Source organism: Pocillopora damicornis, chromosome 10 (assembly GCF_964200805.1).
Source record: "Pocillopora damicornis chromosome 10, jaPocDami1.2, whole genome shotgun sequence".
In the NCBI taxonomy this organism is placed as follows: Eukaryota; Metazoa; Cnidaria; class Anthozoa; order Scleractinia; family Pocilloporidae; genus Pocillopora; species Pocillopora damicornis.
The window spans coordinates 3,404,415-3,421,820 of NC_142679.1; the positions used below are offsets into that span (position 1 = coordinate 3,404,415).

At 38.4% G+C, this 17,406-nt stretch overlaps 4 protein-coding genes and 1 long non-coding RNA gene across 7 annotated transcripts; 3 read left to right on the plus strand and 2 right to left on the minus strand.

Moving 5' to 3' along the window:
- Positions 1-621: 621 nt before the first annotated feature.
- LOC113684673 (uncharacterized) lies at positions 622-2,812 on the minus strand. Its single transcript, XM_027202065.2, has 2 exons — positions 1,914-2,812; positions 622-1,447 (listed from the first exon to the last, which is right to left on the minus strand). The coding sequence occupies exons 1-2, from the start codon at positions 2,796-2,798 to the stop codon at positions 1,130-1,132; spliced, it is 1,203 nt and encodes a 400-aa protein (XP_027057866.2). The 5' UTR covers positions 2,799-2,812; the 3' UTR covers positions 622-1,129.
- A 2,095-nt stretch (positions 2,813-4,907) lies between these two features.
- LOC113684701 (myosin regulatory light polypeptide 9) lies at positions 4,908-6,049 on the minus strand. Its single transcript, XM_027202095.2, has 2 exons — positions 5,492-6,049; positions 4,908-5,126 (listed from the first exon to the last, which is right to left on the minus strand). Exons 1-2 carry the CDS (start codon positions 5,990-5,992, stop codon positions 5,025-5,027), a joined length of 603 nt encoding a protein of 200 aa, XP_027057896.2. The 5' UTR covers positions 5,993-6,049; the 3' UTR covers positions 4,908-5,024.
- A 575-nt stretch (positions 6,050-6,624) lies between these two features.
- Positions 6,625-8,243, plus strand: LOC113679079 (uncharacterized). 2 transcript variants are annotated; one of them, XR_016180716.1, is made up of 3 exons: positions 6,646-6,951; positions 7,247-7,319; positions 7,991-8,243. It is a non-coding gene; the product is annotated as an uncharacterized LOC113679079 (long non-coding RNA). The 2 variants fall into 2 exon arrangements; XR_016180717.1 differs by lacking the exon at positions 7,247-7,319 and having other exon boundaries at positions 6,625-6,951.
- Positions 8,244-9,606: 1,363 nt separating this feature from the next.
- LOC113684719 (uncharacterized) lies at positions 9,607-14,623 on the plus strand. Of its 2 annotated transcripts, none has more exons than XM_027202111.2 (6): positions 9,607-9,903; positions 10,329-10,437; positions 10,750-10,809; positions 12,510-12,671; positions 13,216-13,300; positions 13,512-14,623. In XM_027202111.2, exons 1-6 carry the CDS (start codon positions 9,737-9,739, stop codon positions 13,766-13,768), a joined length of 840 nt encoding a protein of 279 aa, XP_027057912.2. In that variant the 5' UTR covers positions 9,607-9,736; the 3' UTR covers positions 13,769-14,623. The 2 variants fall into 2 exon arrangements, with proteins under 2 accessions (XP_027057912.2, XP_089042326.1); XM_089186200.1 differs by having other exon boundaries at positions 9,623-9,903; positions 14,415-14,623.
- A 434-nt stretch (positions 14,624-15,057) lies between these two features.
- Positions 15,058-16,939, plus strand: LOC113684718 (uncharacterized). Its single transcript, XM_027202109.2, has one exon. It carries the CDS (start codon positions 15,658-15,660, stop codon positions 16,672-16,674), a length of 1,017 nt encoding a protein of 338 aa, XP_027057910.2. The 5' UTR covers positions 15,058-15,657; the 3' UTR covers positions 16,675-16,939.
- Positions 16,940-17,406: the final 467 nt, after the last annotated feature.

Below are 17,406 nucleotides of genomic sequence, written 5' to 3' on the forward strand. Positions count from 1 at the left end.
TCCCCGTCTGGAGCCCCTACCAAAAAAAGGATATCGAATCCTTGGAAAAAGTCCAAAGAAGGGCATCTCGGTTGGCATTAAAGCAAAAACGCGGAGAAATGAGCTATGAAGACCGCTGCCGCCTACTGAATTGGCAAACTTTGGAGAAACGAAGAGAGTTTTTATCTCTGATCCAGTGCTACAAGATAGTTCTGGAAATAGATAGTCTTCATTTTTCGGATTTTTTTGAACTTACTAAATGTAATCGAACTAGAGCCAATCACGATTATAAGCTCTACGTAAAAATAGCTATCGTAAATTGCTACAAATTTTCTTTTTTTGTACGGATCGTTAATATGTGGAATAATTTGCCTAAAGATATTGTACACGCAGGATCATTGACTTTATTTCGTAACAGACTAAAGATTTACATGAATATTGATTGAGATGATGGTAAACAGTTTTTAATTATCTGTATATAATGTTTTGATCTTTTTATTCGGGGAATCTTTCATATAGGGTTAACCTCTAGAATATCCCCTTTCGAGAGATACTTTTACAATTTTTATTTTCCTTCTCTTGAATAAAGTATTGTATTGTATTGTAACACTTATTTCAGTCGAGAAACCCATGGCTCAGACATCGTTATAGAGTGAATATATAATTCATCGCAAACTGCCCGCTTTATTGGAGACTGAGTTTACTTTAAGACAGCAGGAATATACACAAAGTGCTGTTTAACCATTTTAACCCTAAAACCAGCAGTTTGCGTATTCTCCTAATTGTTGATTCAGGGGCGAGATTGTAAGGAGAAATTAGATGTTAGTCACTCGCAGGGGTCAAAACTGATGTGATGTTTTAATTGCATGAAGATCTACCTATGGGTTAATAATTTACCTACAGCTGAAAATGTTTTTTATTTCTAATAGTCTGTTTTCTTTCTCAACTTAGAAACCTTTACATGAAGGCACTCTTACGGTGCCTGCTGGTGACTATCCACGCACGGGGCAGTGTGTTAAGATATATCCAATGGCACGTAAATACTTTAATCCGTTGTTATTGTTTATTTATATTTTTAAAGTGGGATATCGCACAAAAAAGGCCCCCAAAAAGGTATTTTTGGCTGCATTGTACTATGATCTAAAAACTCTTACGCAGCTCTGCCGTTCACATCAACCCAAGTTCCATTCTTGCATTTATAAATAGGCTCAAGGAAATCGTCAGTATTGAAGTAGATTCGTGAAATTTCCCAAGGGTTGCGTGGACACGACGCTTCAAAACCCATGAAGTTACACGGCTCAAAGGGATAAAAATCCTTCTTAGGGTACTGCTTGAGTTTATTGTCGCTTGGATCGTCTACAAAGAGCACTCTATCGTAAAAGTGATAAAAGTCAATGTGTAAGTTTCCCTTGAAGAGTCTTCCAAGTGGCTCCTGGAAAGAACATTCGTCTATAAGCTTTGGCGCCACCTGTAATAGGAAGACAAAGCAACCAAAATGTTTTTGTGTTCCTACAGATGAAATTACTATCTAAATACATGTCTTTTGACAAGCTAACTGATAGGATCGGGCATAGCCAGGTTGGAATTATTCGTCCTGAGGATTTGTGCTCCACTCAGTCCTTATGACATGAGGATGATCAGGTAAATGTTTGTGTGGGGGACTTAAGTGAAACAAAATAAAGCAAATGCTTTTCAAAATTTCTCAGCGCCATTACAAAGTTTTAAAATCTGACTGTCGGAAACGAACGATGTACTGTCAGCATCTTTCAAAAACCGAAAAGTCGAAAATGGACGTGATTGTCACATAGCCTACAGGCCAGACTTATTGAATTAAAAGGGCCGCTAGATGTCAGAATAAATGAATGAGTAAACAAATAGATAAACGATTGATCATTTATCGACTGTTTTTAAAAGGACATCTACCGATGACATACCTTTCCTTGACAATCATAACGTTTCCTCTCTTCAACTGGAATGTTCAATGTGAATTCTGGTTGCAGCACCAAATGGATCTTCCTGTCTGACCGTGAAAAATTTCGTCTCTCAGCCAGCCTTCTCATAGTCGTAAAGTAATTGATATCAATCAAGACGTCTATGTCAGAATCGTACGGGATTATATCGTTATTTCGCATCGCCCCTAAGAGACTACCTCCGCACAGAACGTATTCAATGTTGTATTGTTTGGAAATATTAATCCACTTTTGGAAGAGCTCTGTCAAACCGGCATCCCGCCAGGGGTTATCGGGACATCCCGGTTCGCCATAGACATGGTTTTTTTCTCGTTGTGAGGGCAGATTTGACCTTTCTTTCAACGTAGGGTATTTTTCCGCTGTTGACCTCTCCGTTGTCGCTTGAGCCTTCACGGTGCTAACACTTGACGAAGTCGATATACTTTCCGTTTGAAGTGGACGGTGTTTTAACGTACCTGGGCTTAAATTCGTGGTTTTAGTGTAAGGATAAAGCATTCCTGGTTTCCCAATTTTAGAATCTTGATGTTCCTCTTTGGTAGCCCTCACCATATGAGCAGATCCACCTAATTTACTGAATTGGAGCTTTGTAGGTAATCCTGTCCTTACCTCTCTTTCTCTTAAAGCTTTGTACACCATTTTCCCTTGACTATTCGGCAAAGCGATCTTTTGCATTACATTGTGCAGATTAACCACGCCGGTTGAAGTTCTTTCAAACTCATAATTAGCTCCTATATGTTTCGTCGAGGAAAATTTAGCTCGCAAAAGAAAGAGCAGGCCGGAAAATAAGAAACTGAACACAAAATACAAAAACAGTCTCAGCCAAGCGCGTGTTAAAACAAAACTTAGCATTCTCTCGACTGAGTTAAAGATCGACGGTAGTTTCATTGCTTTGTTTGTTCACCTGACTCGGAGTAATAGATACCGTATTAGCAAGTCTAATACCATTCACGTTGGAAAAAAACATCTAATAGGAAGAGGTTACGTGAAGAGATAATAGGACAAGAGATAAAATAAACAAGTAGAGCACTATCGGTTTCTTAACCTTTCTGAAAGGTAGACTACGGAAATTCTCAACTTTTCCCCTCTGTTTGAAGAAAATGGAAGAACTGCAATCAGTTTTGATGAAATAATTTTACTGTACGCATTACTCTCTGTTCAAAACAGACATATGATCTTCGCTCGTCGGGCCAATCCAGAAAAACAAAAATCCTGTATCAAAATCTAATCCTGGAAATTGACTTTACAGGACATATTCTGGAGCAGAGAAAGTTTCCCCTGAAAAGAAGTGTCCCTTCAATAAAAGTGACTGATGAACTGGCTATGGAAAAATTTTGAATCGGGAACAAATTTTGTTTCCCTAGGATGGATGTGTCCTGTGAATTGAGAGGTTGCGTATGCGACTGGTTCGACAGTATAAAGATATTAATTAATAGATTCCGAACCTCTCGCAGCCAGCGAGTGTTCCCTCAGAAGGAACCCTTCCGAAAGAAGAGATTGCTGAGTTTTTCTATGTCCGTACCAATATATATGTGAAGGAAAAAAAAAGGATTGTCTGATATAATTTTTTTTTTAAGAAATAGGGCTACTCCCTCATAAAGAGACTGCATCGATAGATCAACTACAGGTAACGGAAACCGTTCGTTTCGCTAACGAGTCTTTGCCTTCACAAATGACGTCGGGGACGGACAGGGGACAAACTAAAATAAAATCTCTGTCAAAGGGCTCTTCCTGGAAAACTATCGTTGGCAGCACGAAGGTTGAGATCTGTTACGATGGTTGACTATCGATGAGACAAAAACTTTCAGCAAACTTGACCTCAACACACGTTTTAATCTGCAGTTCTGGCAAATTTCTGACCAAAGAATTGATCAAAATACTGACCAAAGAAAGTTTTACAACACAGTTCTATTTAAGCCTAAAAGACAAAGAGTCAGGTAAGGTTATGAATTATCTAAAGGATTTGGTCGTGCTTTAAACTATCTAATACATTTTAATAAGAGCGATTGGCTGGGGAGGAATTTCGCCTTTAATTAGATCTTAAAATTACTTTCAAAACAGCACAGGTAGATAAAAACTAAACGAAGGACTTACACAGGTAACGTTTACAGTTTAAAAATAATTACAGTTCCGAACAAAAGACTACTGTTTACGGCTGGCTGAATAACAACTGGTTGCAGAGCTTAGCAAAAGTTCCGCAGTTTCCATATGTTGAATTTCATATATTACATCAGCATTAGCACAGTAGACTTAAAAACTAGAAATCCTCTTGCTACACTAGACCTTAGGCAGATATCTAGCCGGCTGGCCTCGCTCCAGGCCCTACACTTTCCGTGGGCGAAGAAACCTTCGTACCGCATCGCCTATACAATGAGGGCTTGCCAAAATAAAGTCAAACTGACGCAAGCTTTCTAGGTGAGATGTAGTTCATAATTAATGGGAAATGATAAGATTTTTTTCTCCTGATGGGGATTAGTGCATAAAACACAAAGGTGACTAAGTATCGAAAATAAGTCTCCATGTATGAATAAAAATTTCTTAGGGCCTATTGTTATTAACAATAGGAACATGGTCTTGGGTATCCGCGACAATACTCGGGAGGGCGAGTTGTCTCGCTTCGGCAGGTAGGGTAACCCTGCTAAGCGGGAGAACTTTTTCTCATATAGACACTTCAGCTCGCCTGCTCGAGACGAGACGGTTCAAATTGTTTCCGGAGCTTTAGTGTATTAGGTCAGCGGAGACCATTTTGTCCAACATGTAACCTGCCTGTCACGAGAGAGACTGGTGAGGGGACCGCTGTCACAACTCACAACTCGATGCAGACTCTCCACAAATTTTTCTCGAAGGGGAGGGTTGTATTGGTACCCAGGGCCATATAAATATTCCCTTTGAGCCTTAAAGTGACTGAGTAAACTTTTAAGCTAATTAACTGAAAAGAGAAGCGAGTTTCACGCAAAACGCCATGTTTTTTCTTTTAATGTTATGATCATTCTTAAATCGTATGCGTTTCTTAGAAACGATCTGGTTACATAGAACACAGATTGGCATGCTTCGGAGGAAAGATTGTTGCACCCCTCCTCACTTAAGACCCTCTCCGTATTTTAACAGTCGCACGATGTCTTCGCAGTTAAATCGCCCGTCTTCATCAGTCAGAGCTCCTTGCAGGAAAACTTCATCAACCTTCAAAGATTGGTAAGAAAATTAAGGCAAATATGAAAGAAAAATTATCTGAAGTAGATAAAGGGAAAGGCACTTTGTAAAATATGTCATTCACCGCTTCTTGCATTTATCATTCGTTTTTTATATTTTTTTCTGGAATATTGCTTAACCCCATAATATAGGCAATGACAGAATACTTAGCAAATTTGGTTGACTGAGGTTTTTTTTTCTCGCTACGTTCTTGAGGCCAATCGAGTCTACTGAATTGAGTTGAGAACTTTATACTTGAGTCGGGCAAAATACATAAATAAAAACTTAGACCCAATTAATTTTAGTGAAAGCATTAACTACACCAACTGATCAAATTTTGGAAATTGCCTTGATACCTGTTGCTCTGTTAACCTCAGACCCATCGTCATCAAGAGTTCTTTGAAATCGTCGAAATTTAAAACTCCATCGCAGTCTTCGTCAAAACATGTAAAGGCGTTTCGGATTAGATCTTCGGGGTCTGCGGAACCCATCTTAGAAGCAAACATGGACAGAAATCTTGCAAAGTCCACATTTCCTTGTACCTCGTTCAGCATCTCCCTGACCTCCTTGTCTGTCGGTTTCTGCCCGAGAGAAATTAAGATTTTCTGTAGATCATCTTTGCTTATAACGCCGTCACGATCTTGGTCGATGAGATTGAACGCTTCTTTCAGTTGAGTCAGTTGCTCTTTGTTGATGTGTCCCGTGGCCGGCTGCCTGGTGCCTACTGTTCTTTTGAATTTTCTCCGCGGGAGAATTCTGCTCCCGTCTTTGTGATAAATTTTGCTTTGCTCGAAATCCATTGCTTTTGGTGCAGTACTCAGCACGTGCAATGAAATATTTAAAAGAATCAAAGTCATTGTAGGAAAAGTGGTGTGGTCAATTTAGCGCACAGAACATCTGCCTTCCTAAGAGTCGCGGTCTGTGGAAAGAAAGATAAGCCTTTGAAATTCTGAAACCACTAACCAAATATGTCACTCAGTTCTTGTAAATGTAGCGTTTAATGCATTAGGCAAATTCCGATTGACTTCTTTTGAAAAACGTGTGATATCATCTGACAAATTGAATCAGGCGTCATTCAAGCGAATTAATGTAAATATTGGTATACAATAGGCTCGCCAATTTTAACCGCACCTTGAAATGGAACTGTTATGCATATTATCGATTTTTCACAACACAGAAAAATGACTGGTGTAGTTCTAAATCGCAGATTATTCAAGATATTGTTGCCATTTGTTTTGAGATAGAGGCAGTAAACAAAGTTAACGCAAATCGTTTAATTAAATTTCAATTTGTTTCCCTAGAAAGTAAATATTTTTGAAAATTTTAATTATGTTTTAGTGCGAGTGAGTACATTTTTGTAACTATGTATTTGATTGATTTATTTTTCTGTTGATTTTTCTTTTTTTTTCTTGTTTTGTTTTGTTTTGTTTTTTCATTTTGTTTCATTATTATTCTTGTTGACCACTTTATTTTCCTTTCCAACACATTTTAGCAGAGGGGCATTTTGTTGCGCATGCGCCAAGAAAATTTGTTCGGCGCGTTCGGCGCCATTTTGATATTTTCAGCGCGCTTTTGCGGGTTTTCAACTGAGCGATCGACACCTTTCTGTGATATTTTTTGGAGAGGGATGGAAGAGTATGACAAGTTTACTACCATTTCTAACTCTGTGGATACTTGTGGAGTTTGCTGGCTCTTCGGATGAGGATATTTTAATGATCAAAGTGCGAACAAAACGCGAAAAAAAGTCGAAAACTTGAAGTTTGAGATTTGATTTGCTGACGATCAAGATGTGCACATGAGACTACAAACCTTGAAGGTTAGTCTTAAGATGTTGATGTCTTACTTCTATAAATCACGAAGTGATGTGTGGAGGCGATCGTGAGATATTCGTTACGATAATAGAAGGTAGTTTACAATTTGATCTTATTTTACTTCAACTTTGAAATAAAATTACGTTAAGTTCGAGGTGGCCCCCAAGCTTCAAATCACTTCAAATAACATCTTATCTTCTTTCTCTTTGTTGTCCCATTGGACACAAGGCTTAAAAAAATATTCCAGCTTCAGGATTGAGTTGCTCTTTCTATAACCTTCGGCGAATTCATTTTTGGGAGGTTGAGGTGGATTTTCAAAGTCATGGCTCACAACTGTCTTTGGCCATTTTGCTCTCCAAGTCTGTTGTACTTGGTACGTAGGCATGCGTCTTAACAACGTTTATAGTCTTGCCTCGATCATCTGCGGTTTTATCTAATTTTTTTGCTGTGTTTTGGTGAGAATTTTTCTGATTGCCCTTTTGGGCTTGAAGGGCTAACTAGAGGATAAACTTCGGTAGAACTTTTTTTATCACATGGCCCCCAAATCTCTCACCACTGTCAGTTCATTGTTTATTTATTTAGCCTTCGGTCTAACCAGTTCATTTACCTCAAAAAAATCCGTGGGCTTTGTCTCATGAGTTTAAACTGGTGCCGTTTTCTTCATGTTCATGTGTTATTCGAAACGGATGGCGTCAGCTTCATTCTGTCTTGTTTATTTCAGTAGAATACTTCTGCCATACGAAATGAATTTTGAGTCGAAGTGTACTATAAAACTCGCAGATTAAAATTATCTAACTTTCTCTGGTTCTTAAAACATGAGGTGAGCGATACAATAAATGAATAATTACTCAAGGGGCTGGAACTCTCTTTCTTTAGAATGTGAACTACAGTATTTCTGTCATTTGAAAACGAATTTCGGGTTAAAATGTCTTCAAACCAGTTTGACTTGTATTTCTCTTTGCCAGATAAGTCTTGATCCTTCAATTTTTATTTCTTAATTGAGACTGATGATTGGAATTAACTATTGTGTTCTCTGCTGTTTAGGGAGATGTGAAGTGACCCCACTACATATGGTCAGTACTATTGACAGAAAGGATAGGTGTGACATTTGCTGTGGCAAGCTGGCATTCAAGAGAATGTCATTAGTACCAGAAGCTTACTACTGGTATAAATTATCAATCTTTTGTTCTCTCCACACAACTTGCCTCAACTAGCTTATGCTATATGCAACTTGTGTCTATACCTTTTTTTGCAACTATAAAATTACCAATAAAGTTTTGTGAAAGTTTTGTCCAAATTTCATGGGAAAACAATATGAGGAGTGATCAGGTGAAATATTGTCCTGTTCCATAACAGTGTTTGAGCTTCCAGGCAGAGCTAAAAATTTCTTAAGCGACTGATTTATGATTTTCTGCCTTAAAATTAGCACAGCCAAACCCCTGGCTTGAAAACTATTAATTTCTGCAAATAGGCATCCAAGCTGATGCCCATTACTGCAGAATATGCAATATCAAAGTCCCCTTTTGACTTAGGTCTCATTTCTCTAAAATCTGATAGATGTAAAGCATCAATTTTCATAAAGAGATCAACAAACCTCTTCACATTAGTTTAATCTGACCTCACTAAGTCTTATTCCTGAAAAGAAAAGGCTTTTTTTTTTACCCTCACTGTTAAATATCAGCCTTACTAGTTCTTTGTTGTTTAGCATGTGTAAGAGTCTTTTCAGACCATCAAATTGTCACACAACTCTTGTAATTTAATAGGTTGGAGAATAAGGTTGCAAAGAGTGTATATGATTTTTTTGTGCAGTTGAAATGATAAATGGTAGTGATTTTCACTGGGTAATAATTGATTTAACTATTCATCTTACAACTGGAAGCCCAAAGTAGTACTTGTTTTCTTTCACAATTTCCCCACATCATCGATCATATCTGATGATATTTCCGAGACTAATGATTGAAAAGACTTTATCTTACTCTGATAAAATCCATAATTATTCCTCCATTTCTAACCAGATGGAGCTACCATATCTCTAGCATTAGCATTGTCTTACTTTTCTTTACTCGAAATTGACCTTTTTTATTTTGGTAATCGGCCCTGCCGGTTGTGATTCATGTCAAAAAAAAACTTTTGAAACAAAACATAAACCTCTGTAAACTTTACATTTTTACCAAAATTGGAGGTACACTGCACTAGCAGTACAGTTGAAGCTCTAAAAAACGCTTACAGAAAGGCGAGTACTTCAAATGATCACCGATAACTTGAGATAGCAATGACACGATAAAAGTATACTATCCAATTCTTTTGTACTCTTCGACAGGCCACTTGCATCCTTCAAAAATAACACCATCTTCATCGATCGCCCAGACAATCACGAGACAAGACTCGAACAATCTTTTGCATTCTGAAAATAACTTCCTTCCACACATCACACTATTTATTTTTATTCAAGGATTTGCCGCTTCCATCTACGTTACAGAAGAAAAAATGAGAAGAAAGGTTGTCTCAAATACTCGAACCATTGTTTTTTCCGACGTATTTTACTGCTTCTTTTCTTTCGTGATTCTCGAAAGGGAAACCGACGCAGGCGCATACCAGCGGTTTCTCGTATCAAACTAAAATTTACCGGACATGCGCAGCAAAATGCCCCTCTGCTACACATTTTAATACTTAATTCATTTATTTTGGCCGAGGAACTTCAGTAGGCTGGTACCAACTTTCCTACAGAGGAGGACTGGAGAGAGCATCTACGAACGCCTGTCGAAATCTACCATTCTTGTTACTCCGTCCATGTTTATGGCGGACAAATGCGCAGTAGAAGTCGTCATAAAACTTGGAGGTTCTGCAGTTACGCACAAAAATGTTTTTGAAACCGTCAAACGTGAGGCAATCTTAGCTGCGGCTGAGCTGGTGAAAAAACTCCCCGCTGGAAAATGTATCGTCATTCATGGCGCTGGGTAGGTTGAAGCACAGTGCAGGTATTCTTGCGTGCTGCAGAAATTCATCTGGAGGACTTAGGAAAATCAAAAGACATTAAAACGTGACAAAGTTGAATAATATCTTTCAACTATTGTAACACCCCTAAACAGCCATTTCAGAAGAGTTTACTTTTGGTTGTCTCACATGTTAGCCAGGTTTCACTGTTTGGCTGTTTTATCCGTAAGAGTGATTAGCATCAATTTTTATTTTTTTTTAATTCAGTATCACTCCTGAATCAAAAATTAAGGTTATGAGAATGCAGGAAGTGACCACACACTCAAGAAGGACTTGATTGTTGAACAAATTCTCCTCACCATAGGATATGAATAGAGAAAAATAGGTAAATTAAGCATATTGATGTAAAAGGTTAATAATTATGTGTATTTCCCCTCTGGAATTATAGATCCTTTGGACACTTTCAGGCCCATGAGTATGGAACAGCACATGGATTCTCAAATGACACTTCAAAGGGCCGTATTGGGTTTGCTAAAACCAGGCTCTCGGTGACCAAGGTGCATCATATTAAAAAGTTTGTTCTTGGTTTAAGGAAACATGTTGTATACATTTTATTTTCATGTTGACGTAATTTACTTTAAACTTTGAATGTTGGACTTAAAAGACATGGGATGACTGCAGACAACTTACTGATTAATGTACAAGGTGACAGCTTAAAAATAGGTTTGTGCTTTTAGTTGAAGGGGAAAAATAGGCCCTTTATTTGACCTCAAGACTACATATGTATCTGTACCTTGAAAAAGGAGCCTTGTAATTTGGTCCTTGTAAAATAACATTTTTCTTTTTTTGGTTGTTTTCTGTTTTGATAGCTGTTACATATAATCACCGAAGTGTTTGTTGACAGTGGTATTCCAGCATTGGGAATTTCAGTAAGTACAGTGTAGGTGTACTTGCCAAGGTCAATCAGTCCTTTAGGTAAAAAATGTGATAATCCTTCAGTGAGAAAAACATATTTTATCATAAATCATATGTGAGTCCTTTTAAGATGAGTGGTTGACAATTATTGATTACAAAATGTAAGCTGTAATTACGTCACAGGAAGCTAAACCTGAAAAAGTGATTTGAGCTTCCATGAACCTGAAACCTTTTTCTTCCTTATACCAATCTGGTACTGCTGCCAACTGGCCTGTGAAACCATAGTTTCGGAGCAGAGAGCTTCCTGTAGTAGATTGTTGATTTGGAATCCTGTCACTATTTTCTATCACTTGAAACATGACTTATATTGGGTGAAGGTACAGTTTTGTAGTTGAGTGACAACCTATAGGTGGAGAAAAATTATCAAAGTGCAATGCTTGTTCAATGCTCTTAATCATGGCAGACCTGCACACTACATGCACATGTAGTGCAAAACCTTCTTAACTGTGTTTTATTGAATGTAAGGAGTCTCTTTGGTTCAAAAATCTGCATTTTGAATTGGTACATAGTCTAGTTTGTCAACCATTTTTAACTCCTGAGATCTGATTGTTAATCCTCCCCTCTAGTTGCTAGACATTTCCTTGTTAATTAATAATGAGAGTTTGGTGTTAGATCAAGATAACAGCTTCTACTCCATAAGTTTGAGTATTCCCATTACCTGTTTGCTGGATAACTTATGGATATTATGGGGAGAGGTTTCATTTTTATCACTTATAGGCATTTAAGGTTGAAGAAACATTTTCCTGCACAATATGAAATCCAACACAATTCGATAATATTAACTAGACTTGGTTAGGTGCTTTTAAAGAATTTACCGACTGGCCAGCAGTTATAATTATAACTCTACTTCGATGTTATTTTTTTCAATATTCTTTTGATGGTAAAAATGAGAGGAAATATGTAAAACATAACAGAAGAAGCATGTTTGTTCGTTTCCTTTGATTGAATACCTCATCATTACCATTAACATGGGTTGATTACTATTAACACAGGCACCCTTTCTCCAAAAAGTTTTGTAACAAATCAGGGATGTGGCTTATCCATGGAAAATGTGCTACACATTGATCATTGCTTTGCAAATTTGGTGGTTTCTAAAGGAGCTGTTTTTGCTCATAGCAGTAGGTTATATTTCTTGCTGTTGAGTGGCATTAAATCTTCTTTGTTAAGAGACCTTTTAACCGGTCTAAAGTCGCCTTTCTTAAGCAGCTAAGCTTTGATCGGCAAGGAATGTCCATTCCACTCGTGTAAAACTGTTTACAGTGTCACCAACTGTGGGTCGCTTTAAGTTGAAGTTGGTACATGTAGTTGGCTATTATTACAATTTCTTTGTTTTTTTTCTGAAACTTAAAAAACTAGAATCTTCAACTGCACATGAAGAAAGAATTTCGGTTGGTTTGAAACACACTGACTGCCCCTATAACATCTGGAGTGATACCGACTTTGTTATCTGGAGTGACACCAACTTGGTTATTCCCCTCCCCTCCCCTCCCCTTCCCCCCCCCCCCCCAGGCACCGAGGTTACGGTGAATACCCCATAGGTACCCCGACAACAATTGAAATATGCGTCTAGCTTAAATTTATTGAAACCGGTGGAATATCAGTTAGAATCGTAAAGTAATGGCTTTCTTTTCCTTTTTTCTCTGTGTGATTGAAGCCTTGTGGATCATGGGTAACAAGGAAAGGCCGTGTCAACAGAATGACTTTAAGCCCAATCATAGAACTTTTGCAAGAGGGTTTTGTGCCAGTTCTCCATGGTGACTGTGTATTGGATGATGCACAGGGTTGTGCTATACTGAGTGGAGACAAAATCATTGAGGTTTGTCCTGGTGATTAGACAAGATTAGATTACGAGCAGTCCCCCTTTTCGGCGGAGTCCGTCGGGCGAGTAAAAGAAAATAATAAAAAAATTATGTTAACGCGCCGCGCGGAACTCTTATGTTAAAGATTTAGGTGTAAACAAGTATCCACGAATCTAAATGAGAGAAGCGGGGACATGCTAAACAGCAGACTGCAAACTGCGGCCTGTAGTTTTTTTCAAAATACCTCAATCGTCAAGTCTCGTGTATTAAAGGGACATTCAGAAGAGGGAACTGTCTACTACAGGCACTTCTTTCAGATGGATCATTTCGCTCTGACGAAGGGCTGACGCGCGAAACTCTTTACGGTGGCCAATTTACCTTATCACAGGCTCAACTCAGTTGATAAAACCAAATTATTTTGTTTGCCACAGGGCAGGGTGCCATTAGATATCTGTGCCTGAAAGACTGTTCATGTATGTATTTTGTTAAAAATGGGTTCTAGGACGGCTCTAGGGAGATATGTAGGTCTCAGTTTGTGATATCTTTCCCTATGACTTTTAGAAACTGGTGGAAGAGCTTCGACCCAGACGGGTTGTGTTTTTGACAGATGTAGATGGGATTTTTGACAAGCCTCCAGAAAAACCAGGTAACGGGACATTTTAGATTTTAGGGCCAGGGACTAGAGGGTCACTTGTAGTACTGATAATTTTTTTTCCTCAAAATAAGATGGACCTTGACAGGAAAAGAAAATCTGTCGTTCTCTCATTACCTAGTTTAACGCTCACTAACTTTCTTATTCTACTAACTCACATAAAGCTTTCAGCATTGCTGATCCACCTTTACTATCCCATCTCTAGATGCATCATTACTTAGAGAAGTGTTTGTTAAATCCGATGGGGGATTTTCTAACGCCATAACAACATCAAGCCTTGAACATGACGTCACAGGTGGTGTTCGCGGCAAGCTTCAAACAGCTTCTAATATCATTCATCTTTCTGAAGGAAATACGCGGGTATTTGTCTTGAATATAATGTCGGGATCTGATGCATACTCTGTTTGTGCTTTGGGTGTTCTGGAAGGTAAAGGGACAGAAATATTGGCAGAAAACGTTTAGAACCCCGTAAATTTTACCTCAGTGAATTCTGATGTAAGGTCTTCCGAAAACCTCGTCATCGTCGCTCTTGTAATGCCTGGTAGTCAAATAAGGCTCAGTTTTAGAGACAAGACTCCCTTGCCATGTGAAAAAAAACCGATGTACGTATTTTTGATACAATAACTAAAATAAAACGACAGAATAAATTTAGTATACAAGGCTATTGACAAGAAAGAGGCTAAGGTGTACAACGTTTGGTGTACAGTAATCATTTCTTCCTAAGCATAAATATATGTTTTTTCCTAAACAACAAACATGGTGAAATTCCTAAGTGATACTTCTTGGTAGTTTTTTTTTATCAATTTTGCTTCGTTTTTCATTTATAATATAAGTTGGTTTATATGGACGATACACAAAGAAACTTTAAAAGGGTTACGGTTTTTAAGAGGACGTGTGAATTTTCATGTTAAATTCCAACTGTTAGCAGTTTTGTCGCGTTAGATTGACTATTGTCTCAAAATAATAAACAGGATTCTCTGGTTACATAGTGAGCATTGTGGCATTTTGTATTCATATGAGGGTTAATTGAGGTATAATGTTCCCTTAGTTAATGCATAATACGACTGGTCTAGTTTTTCACTTGTCCTTGTTGTTTTTTCTTAATTAGGAAAACCTCCTACGACTTGCATATTGTCAAGCCATAATTACTTGAGGAGGAAATTAAAAGCCTTAAAGTTGACTTGAAAATTGAATATGTATTTAATACCTTTCGTAATTGAATTTGATATTAGTTGTTCTTTTGCTAACAGAAGACAGTTTTATAAGAAGTACCGAAAGATATCTTGTTATTAAAACGCCTCATTTTGAGGAAACTCATTCCTTTGTTTTGTAGAGTTGAGATAAGGGTAGTCTATTGTGAAACATTTTCCGCTAAAAGCCTTTTTGACTCGCCGATTATGTAATTTAACTATTAATTTAATGTCGTGCGAAAAAGCTGAAAAGCTCCCAATTTCATAGTGAAAAGGACAACCATGAATCCATGATGGCCGATCATGTCACCGTTATTTTTGGCCTCCCTAATATTTTTTCTTCTCAATTCATTTACCTTGTGACTGACACTTCATGCAGTGATGAAAAGTGTCGTTTCGTTGTGCGACGGACTTACTGACTGCTACCTTTTCTGTTGTGATTTTTTTAACGTAGCTGGTGTTTATGCAATCTTTTAATATCTATAACAGCACTATAAAATGGTCTTTAAGCATGTTATCGGCTAAGTAAACAGTATAGTCCTAAAAATTCTAATTAATATCGTAGTGCCTGTGAAAGTGTTTACGGCATTTTGGTGCCTTTTAGCCATGCTGAGAAAAACCAGAAATTTGGTAAGGTAAACTTCCTTTGTTAGTGTCGATTGTCCATCTTCCCATTATTAGAGGGAAGGATTCTATATTTACAAGTTGCTAGAAATGCATATGGTTCATTCTGCTCGTTGAGACGGAAAATCTTCTTGTCTCTTGTCATAGCTTTTACTCTTCTATCTTGGAGACGTTGATTGAAGTTTTTATTACACTTGCGAAGTTGTACTCGTGCTTGGAAACGAACCAAGACGTTGTCCGAACTACGTGATTGAGACAAAGGTGTTGAAATATGATCGTCGTTATTTTTTCGTAGCAGATACGCCATAAAGAAAGTAGCCGCAAATTACCATAACAATAATATGGATGCTCAGTGATTGATGTATTAAACACGTGAACATTTATTAGGATGTGCGGATTAAAAATAAAAATCGACAGGCCTGCTTGGTCGATTTGTATGATATTACATAATTAGAGCTTGTTTTGTTTACCCGAAGCACTCAAATAATTGAACTCTTCTCGTACAGTTTCACTTGAATTCGTAGAGAGGCTTGTAAAATGGCCGGCTTTCGTGTGCCCTTTACCCAAATTCCAGCGTTGCCTTGTTTGGACTTTCTGCAGCCCTCAGACTCGTACGTGGTCGGATCAACTATGCCGTCGAGCTCGTGCACCTTAGGCTTTCGTGGGGCGCCGCCCCACAGCTTTTTCAAAGGTTCCCCTTGCGCTTCAGCTATGAGAGATAGTGACCAAATCGTTCACACCATGCCTCAAAGAGATTCTGGCGAGTTGGAAACCAATATTATACCAATATCTTGCTACGAAGGAGCTTTCTTCACGGGCAGTACATTATCGTCCACAGTCCAGCATGGAATGCCTCCTCAAGCCTGGGATAACTCCCATCAAGACTTTCAAAGTGCCCAGCTAACCTTTCCCAGAAAAGAATACGATGGAAGCAACTTGAATTTTCAGAGTTTTTCTGCGAGTTACAATGCACCGCCAGGGTTGGGAATTGCTGTGGATCCACCCATCACCTATAGCCTGGCTCTGCCTGCGCCTCATAACCCACTAAAGTGCTGCTGGGTAGTTCAGCATCATGATAAAGAGCTTAGTTCTGTGTGCGATCAAGTGTTTGGCACCATAGACCACTTGGTAGGCCATGTCACTGAGCTTCATATTTACAACAGCACCTCACTGCGATACGTATGCCGTTGGAAGGACTGTTCCAGGAATGGGCTTCCATTCAAGGAACGCTACAGGCTAGTGAACCATCTGCGAGTTCATACTGGGGAGAAGCCTTTTATGTGCATGTATCTTGGATGTGGTAGGCGATTTTCACGTGCGGAGAATCTGAAAATACACAAGAGGACACATACTGGAGAGAAGCCATTTCTATGCACTTTTCCCGACTGTGGACGCCGTTTTGGCAACTCAAGTGACAGGAAGAAGCACTCGCATGTGCATACCTCAGACAGACCTTTCTTGTGTCGATTGAAGGAGTGTAAGAAGCGCTTCAGTGAGGTTAATTCGCTTAGGAAACATATGAAGTTACACGAAGAGAGAGGCGATGTCCTCTAAGAGACGACCCCTGTAAATTAATAACTCATAGTCGATGAAAAAAAAATTTTTTTATCTTTTTTTGGTTAAAAGCACTCTCGTTGTGTTGTATCTGTTGAGTATAGTACAGAAGGTTTGTTTTCAAAGGTATTAGAGCTATATGAGGTCACGTTTCTTTGTCTTGCAAAGAAGATTTTAGTGATCCATGTTATCACGCTTTTGTTAAATCATGGGCATAAAGTGATTAAAATTAACAAAAATAAAAACAGTTGAAGACAGCTAAAAAGCTGTGCGTATAGTATCATTCTAATTATATCCCTCTGTTTTTTCCTACACACGTGTAACTGTAAGAGATGCAGCTTCCAGCTTATCATAGAGAGAAAAATTGATAATCCTTCTTTGTAGTAGCTACGTAGCAGTTTACGTTAGGCATGAATCATGTACTGTATGGCTTGTCAAACCAATTTTAGGGTTGCCTTTTTGAAGTTTTTTTTTCAAATTTGCCATTTTTTTGGGCTTTTCTGATCTGTTTTTGAACTCTTGAAACAGCTGAACTTTGTCAAACATTGGTGCCCCGGATTATGGTCCTCTTTGCACCCTAAAATTGAAAATGATAACTTTGTTATCAAACAAAACTGTGGCTGGACGACGAAGGAAAACATAAAGGTGATAAAGTATTAGGCTGTCCTTTCATGCGAACTGTTCCTAAGGGAGATGTTGAAGAGGCTGTTGTGTTACCCTGTAGGTGGCGCC

Coding starts and splice junctions, on each gene's coding strand:
- LOC113684673 (XM_027202065.2), bottom strand. CDS start 2,798: ATGCTAAGTTTTGTTTTAACACGCGCTTGGCTGAGACTGTTTTTGTAT. Junction 1,448..1,913: donor GTTATGATTGTCAAGGAAAG/GTATGTCATCGG, acceptor TTCCTATTACAG/GTGGCGCCAAAGCTTATAGA.
- LOC113684701 (XM_027202095.2), bottom strand. CDS start 5,992: ATGACTTTGATTCTTTTAAATATTTCATTGCACGTGCTGAGTACTGCA. Junction 5,127..5,491: donor TGAGGTTAACAGAGCAACAG/GTATCAAGGCAA, acceptor CAATCTTTGAAG/GTTGATGAAGTTTTCCTGCA.
- LOC113684719 (XM_027202111.2), top strand. CDS start 9,737: ATGTTTATGGCGGACAAATGCGCAGTAGAAGTCGTCATAAAACTTGGA. Junction 10,438..10,749: donor CCAGGCTCTCGGTGACCAAG/GTGCATCATATT, acceptor CTGTTTTGATAG/CTGTTACATATAATCACCGA. Junction 12,672..13,215: donor GTGGAGACAAAATCATTGAG/GTTTGTCCTGGT, acceptor TATGACTTTTAG/AAACTGGTGGAAGAGCTTCG.
- LOC113684718 (XM_027202109.2), top strand. CDS start 15,658: ATGGCCGGCTTTCGTGTGCCCTTTACCCAAATTCCAGCGTTGCCTTGT.